The sequence below is a fragment of the Akebia trifoliata genome, chromosome 1 (assembly GCF_017979445.1).
Source record: "Akebia trifoliata isolate Shusen 1 chromosome 1, ASM1797944v1, whole genome shotgun sequence".
NCBI classification, from domain to species: Eukaryota; Viridiplantae; Streptophyta; class Magnoliopsida; order Ranunculales; family Lardizabalaceae; genus Akebia; species Akebia trifoliata.
This window is the reverse complement of record NC_141375.1, coordinates 28,258,688-28,265,883: the sequence shown is the minus strand read 5'-3', so window position 1 is coordinate 28,265,883 and position 7,196 is coordinate 28,258,688. Positions and strand designations below refer to the sequence as shown.

The window sequence follows — 7,196 nt, the reverse complement described above, 5'->3', positions numbered from 1 at the left end:
ATACTTTGTTGTATGAGATTCATTGTTTTAATCTTATCTTTTAATATAAATTCCTAAAATCATTAGATTAAGTTGTGTACTTCAACTCTTACCTTGAATGATCTTAAATTTTTTACTATTGAATTATGGGTCTTGTTAATAAGTGTCCTAAAGGTACATGTTAAAGTGCAATAAATACACCTGAGGAATAATTTAATAAAAACACTGAGGGTATTTTCAATACAAAATTAAATTTCCCAAATGTAATTAATGCACCTTAACGTCTGTACCCTTAGGGCACACGTTAACAACCACCTTGAATTATTAGTGAAATTTTGAGTTAAGGATATTTTAAACAAAATAAAACATTTCATAATTTGTTTTTCAACAAAAAGAAACTTTCAATTTAGGTAAAGTGGTAAGAATAATTTTTCATTTTTTCAAGGGTTAAACATAATATCAGCTTTGGTCATTTCGTGGGAATATTACAAAATACAAAAATACCTAAAGAGGGTAGAGATTTTATAAGAAAGATTCTATTGCCACATCAACTTCTACTTTGGGCAACCCAAGTTGCTGTTATCTCATACAAATTGGGGCGCTCCAAGTAAAAGTTGGTGTGAAAATAGAATCCTTACTCTAGAATAATGAAAAATCAAAGTTCATTCCTAATCTCACACAACGTTTGAGGTCCTCTTCAAATAGACAGACGGCTGAGATACGAGAATAACATAGACATCCAAGAAATTAGCTGAGATTTTTAGGTATATAATTCTCGTGAGAATCATTAGGTGTATCCTCCCATCTAAGCCATTAGTTTCATTGAAAGTCTCAAACGTCGTTTGAAATTACTATTTCCTAAAATCAATATAAAACCTGAAAATTAGGGCATCTCTAGGGTTTAGACGGTCTCGCATCTGCTCTACATTCTCTCGACCGTCCCACTTAGGCCGTCTACGCCGATCTCTCCTTCATCTTCAGTCATTGAAACCCTCATTCAATTGTACGTCTCTCTCTCTCTCTCTCAAGTCATGAGTGTTTGAGGTTTTACCGATGAATTTGGTGTTAATTTTGTCTATAATATTGTTGAAATTCTTTCGATTTTGGTTATAATATTCCAATTGTGCAATTGTATTATTTTCTAGTAATCTAATTTTTTTTAAATCTAGGATTATTTTTGTGTTTGTTGGAGTTAAAGTAGAATTGTAGTCATGTTGTGTAGTGTGTTCAACTAAATTAATTTGAACAACAATTAGTGATAAAGAGTGAACCTAGAGAGCTGATTTGATATAAATACCATTTAAGCTGAAGATTTTTATTTTTTATTTTAAATATGAAACTGTTGATCATTCTTTCCTAAACCATATAGAAGATTACGGTATTATCTGACTACATTTGTGTGACAATGAAGTAAATTTGTTATATGGTTTCATTGTGAAAATTGTACTTTTGTTGAGGCACAAATTCCAATTTTTTTTTTTGTTGTTGTTGTCTAATTGTTAATCAATTTACCATGATCATTATTTTAACTCGATTGAAAAAGAAAGGTTACGATTCAAAATTGTCTAATTGTTGAATTTATAAAGTTCTCCTAGAGGATACCAATTGATAATTGCTTTCCACTTGGCACCATCAGAACACTACAATTGATTTTGGTCCCTATTCGACGGTTGAGTCTTGAAGTCAAGATCCCTTATGCCTTTGCACTCGAGGTCCAATCTCCTTCTGGCCCAAGGAAACCTATGCCTGCCTTTGTTACGTCTTGGGGCCGTATGCCCCGTTTTTCACCCCTAACCACAAATCATCCGTGGATGCATAGTTAGCAGTTGGTTCAAACCTCAACTTAGTTTCACTCAAGCTTCATCCTAGTCATGAATGGATCACCCGTGTTGAGGTCCATAAGCAGTGACAATTGCCTTATGTAGACTCTCTTGCTATGGCTTCGGTGTGGATTCCCTTAACCAAACTACTGCCTATGAGCCGTCTACTCATTCTTCAACACTAAAACCACAACCATTACCTTTTTGAATTTAATAGGTTCTTGTCTACTTATTTTAGTTCTAAAATCACATTGTTAGGAACAATACAGTTTTGGATCCGTATTTAAAACAATGCACTAAAACCTTTGAGATGTATGCCAAATTTTTGGTAAAATCTTGCTCACTGCAATGCTGCTAAACTTGAGTACAGTGTATCTTTGTACATACATATTTTCTTTCTTGACAGAAGGAAGTATGCTTATGTGCTAAAAGTATGAACTGATGAACAAACTGGGTTCTGGTTTGATTCTCTGTCCTATAGATAAATTCTATTTCACTAGACATAAAGGTGAAGTTGTGGAAGACATTATTGCGGTGTTCAGTCAATAATCCCTTGCGTGGAACACATTAGAGAAGTAGTGAGAAAAAAGTTTACGTTGTAGGTTGCCTTTGTTTGATTAATTCCTAAATATTTTTTTTTATGTTGCAGTAGCTTCTCTGTGCAGTTGTGTACATAATATGATGGAGGTGGTTATATTATTGTACCATGGTCTAATGTTGATGTGCGTAAACCTGTAAAGACAAAAAAAAAAAAAAAAACCTTGATCTTTTCTTCCTACTCTTTACAAGTTTTATAGTAATAATTGTTATATTTAAATTAAATATTTCAAATTGCATTTATTGTAGTAAAATATAACTAATTGGTTACTCTTCCATTTCTAGGACTTTTTGCTGTAGCCTTGAAATTTTCCTAGTAGAGTGCCAGAATGCAATCCAGTGACACCACATCGTCCATGGAGGTCGATGGGGTTCCTTCACAACCCAAGTCTGGACTTGGGTTATTTCCATCAAAGCCGAAATTTGAGCCTCTGAAGGCTCATGAGATATCCGAAGGAAAAATCCAGTTTCGTAAGGTCTCTGTTCCTCCGCATCGATTTACACCCCTGAAGAAAGCTTGGATGGAAATATACACTCCAATCTACGAGCAAATGAAGATTGACATTCGTATGAATCTCAAGGCTCGCAAGGTTGAACTGAAAACAAGATCAGATACACCCGACATCAGTAATCTACAGAAGTGTGCCGATTTTGTTCACGCTTTCATGCTCGGGTTTGATGTAATTGATGCTGTTGCCCTCTTGCGAATGGATGAGCTCTATGTAGATTCTTTTGAGATCAAAGATGTGAAGACGTTACGAGGTGAGCACCTTTCCCGAGCTATTGGTAGACTTTCTGGTAAAGGTGGTAAGACAAAGTTTGCAATCGAGAACTCTACGAGGACTCGGATTGTGATAGCTGATTCCAAGATTCACATACTTGGGTCTTTCTCTAACATCAAGGTTGCTAGAGATTCTCTATGTAGCCTTATTTTAGGGTCCCCGGCTGGTAAGGTCTATTCAAAACTTAGAGCAGTTAGTGCTAGACTTGCAGAAAGGTTTTGATAGCTCACATTCTATTTTTGGAGATTGGTTATGTGTTGTGGAATTTTGAATTGTCCACCGTAATTCAATTTTGTAAGAGTTATCATTCATGTTTGATTGAACATTGGTTTCTATATTCCCATTCTCCTGTAATAGTGGTCCAGGAGACTATTATGGTTGAAATATATTTAAAAAAAAAAAAAAAAACTAAATAGTTTCTCTGATTATGACGGGTAGATATGGAAAAGTTGAAAATCTGATAACTACTGCCATAATCTATCGCCCAATTTAGCTTTTATAACCAAATCAGAGAACCTTCTTTGGCACACCAAATTCCATTATAACACAGCATAAGAATAAAGAACACTTATTTTCTTATTTCTTAAGCCTATTATTTGTCTCCCCTACTCTTCTTTTCCAAGGATTTGAAACCTATAAGATCTGTTTTTCTTCTTCAGTAATTATCGTAAAAGAGAAGAATTTAACATCTTAAGTGAGAAAAATTCAATCTGATAAGAATTAGTCTTCAAAATGACTTTTTTTTCTTCTCTTAGAACCATTAAAATCCCTTATCTTATTCTAGGATTTCTTCTTCAAAGAAAATCCAATGTAGTTTCTCCATCTCTCTTTCTCATCTTAGAACCTTATAATCCTTTTTCATTTTCATTTTCTTGTCCATGCTCTTCCTTTCTTTCTTTTATTACTCTTCTGTCTTGCATTCTTTATCCTCTCTCCCACTGCGCTCTTCTTTCTTCTTCCTCATTTGTTTAGGATTTGAAGCAAAGACATGGGTGGAAGATGAAAAAAATAATGGTTTATCCCCACTCCTGAGATATCTATTTAATTATATGATTGGTGTGATAATTAAAAGTTGACATTTATGGGCCACATCCAGCACCTAATTCTTGCTTGTAACTCTTGCAAAATTATGCAAAGTTTTGGGTTTTGTTGCCTTTTTTTAGTGGATTTTTTCAATGACTAGTTATTTTATGTTGAATTGTCAGTTATGCTCAAAATTTTGACAAAGAACAACCAATATACGAAGGGGCAACCAAACACTCTTAAAAACTCTTAAAAGGGACAATATCTAACTAATTCCCAATTTTTTAATTTTTTGGTTGGGCAAGCTAGATTAGTGATCAGTTATTAATATGTGAAGGTAGATTTTTAAAATTCTCCATCAAACTAGAAAATTGAGATGCCAGGGTACTTCTGGAAATTCCTAATCAAATGGATCTCTAGGAAATCTGTAAGATCGAGATTTGATATTGAAATAACTTGGTGGATTGTCTCCGAGATTTTGCTCATAAAACTCTTGTGTTCTTCTTGTACTCTTTTCTTTCGTTGGGGGATTAAAAGCTCATTTGAATCTTATTGGAATTTGGGGGATTAAACTCAGCACAGACAATACGTATTTGTCATTAAATAGAAATGTTTACATTAGATAGTTAGGACTAGAAGGAATAAAAATAGAGAATTAAGAATGAGTTGAATGGTGTCCTCTTTCTCCCATGGGTGGACCGGCCGCCGCCCCCCTTTGATTTGACTTTGCTTCTTCTTCTTTCATGGCTACAGCCGAAATGTAGTATGAGATGCAGAAGAGTCCATGAACAAAACACAAGATCCCTCCAATGGACAAAAATTTGTGGTGTGAGAACCCACAAGACTCCCTCCTCGATTTCGAGTTTGCCATTGTCCCTATGATAAGCATCGAGAATCCAACAACTAATATGAACCTGTTCATTAAAGTGACGAGAAAGCCGGATAATTAGCATTACTAGGATGGATTAGTAGATATACCTGATATAAAAAAAGTCTTATTTTTATATAAATTACAAACATTTAAATCATTAAAAATCAATTATTTTATATCAAAAAACATCAAACTTGGTTGATTTGGCCAAGTTTTGATAATATTGGCCGAACCAGCTCTCATCTTGAACGAGTCAATATGAACTCAATACAATTTTAATTGTCATATATATACCTTATTCTTCTAGTCATAAGAATATGTGATTGATAGTTGTGTATATAATGGCAGATGTCTTGAATGTTGCATCCAAATAGGGGTCATAGGGGCATTTTCAGTATTTGAAATATTGAGAAAAAACAATTTGTGTAGGGAACTATGGTTTCAAGGTTCAAGAAGCTGCAAGAGTTATAGAGAAGAATCCAAAGCTGTAATTTCATTTTTTGATGTGCAGGGTATCCGCACCCCTTGAGGTGTTAATTGTTATTGCATATCTGATTTGATATGGGCATTCGGGTTCATAGTAAAGTTGATCATAAAAATGTCGAGGCATAAACACAAAAGTTGAAGATTTAAAATTTTGTCTTGAGGTTAATATTTCGATGAAGAGAAAAATTGATAATGTCTCGATCGATACATTCTTGAAACATTTAATGTTTTGGAATCAATGTTACTGTATTGGTATATGACCAATACCAATATATATATATATATATATATGTATGCACAAAGTGTCTGTTAAGAGTTTATGGTAAGTAATTAAAGACATGTATATACCATGAGAGAATTAGGCAAGCTGCTGCTAATTGCTTATTAGCAGATGCTTTATCAAGCTGGTCCTTTGAACAAATACAAACAAATCCACCCAGCAAGTTAGCCATTATATGAGCCAGCGCTAGCAGTATAGTGGCCGCTAGTCCTAACTGGAATGCTTTGTGACTCGGTTCTCTGCACTCAAAGATCCAAACCCTTAAATGTTTCACCTGCAACATTTAAAAAATATATATATATAAGAAATATATTGAAATTCTTAAGTTGTTATAAGATGATCATCAATTGTAAAACATACCTTGTTTTGAGCAATCTCGGCTTCAATGCCGAGTATTCCAGCTACTATGTCCATGGCTATGATCAAGAGACAGATTAAAGGACCAACAAATTTTGCCATTTTAATGAAAATTGGAAATATAGGTTGAGAGAGAGAGAGAGATGTTTTGAGGGTGTTTGTTCTCTTTGTGAAGAGCTAGAATGGAATATGGAATGCCCTTAGTGATAATAAAAGAGGGGAATAAGAATAAAGTTGAAGACTGTATCATGAGTAATGTTATATTTGTGTAAAGAGATATAGAGAGTATCTGTGATGAAGAAGGAAAAGTTTCTTTTGTCTATGGAGTTTTCTTTACTTTGCTTTGTTTCTCTATTTTTCTTCTTTTATTGGGTGTCTTGGATTCCTTTCATTGGTGACAAGGAAAGCAGGGTATCAACGTCTCTATTAGTTTGATAGATTTCTTTTGTTGTCTTGGTGTTCTAGACTAGACATACATACCCCTCAAAGGTTTTAGTAAATATTAGAGACATCCTTGTGTGTTTTCAAATTGATAACATACCCCTTAACCTTGGTTTATTCTCAAAGATTAAGTGAAAATGACTTAAATGTCCTTGTCATCTATCTCTAGCCATCTTCAAGCTCTCTAAGTTCTAGTGCAAATTATTTTTAATATATTCAACTTTGTTTTTAATCCCTCCTCTTCAATCTCTTGTAGAAAATCCGTCATCTTTTATTTTTTCAAAAAATCTTAACTTGTTCTTGAGATTGCAGATGATGGATGATGGGTTTCACAAAGAAAAAAAAAAACATGTTTTTGATCTAATGGTTAAAGATGAGGGCATGTAGCTCATTGTCATTAGTCTATCGAGCAATACTGAGGACAAGTGGGTGTGTCATCATTTTGGAAACAGGCGAGGGCATATCAAATATTCTCAAAACGTGGAGGGTTATGTTAAACAAATCACTCTTAAATGTTGGGCTCACTTTATATTTCAATGGATTTGCTTGGAATTTTGGTG

At 34.0% G+C, this 7,196-nt stretch overlaps 1 protein-coding gene and 1 pseudogene across 2 annotated transcripts; one reads left to right on the top strand and one right to left on the bottom strand.

The window, feature by feature from the left end:
* The first annotated feature begins 772 nt into the window (after positions 1–772).
* Positions 773–3,606, top strand: LOC147411450 (uncharacterized; annotated as a pseudogene). The gene is made up of 2 exons (XR_015180116.1): positions 773–982; positions 2,682–3,606. The product of XR_015180116.1 is annotated as an uncharacterized LOC147411450 (transcript).
* A 1,162-nt stretch (positions 3,607–4,768) lies between these two features.
* On the bottom strand, positions 4,769–6,391 carry LOC147411449 (protein DESIGUAL 2-like). Its single transcript, XM_086448784.1, has 3 exons — positions 6,199–6,391; positions 5,907–6,112; positions 4,769–5,115 (listed from the first exon to the last, which is right to left on the bottom strand). The coding sequence occupies exons 1-3, from the start codon at positions 6,295–6,297 to the stop codon at positions 4,857–4,859; spliced, it is 564 nt and encodes a 187-aa protein (XP_086304910.1). The 5' UTR covers positions 6,298–6,391; the 3' UTR covers positions 4,769–4,856.
* Positions 6,392–7,196: the final 805 nt, after the last annotated feature.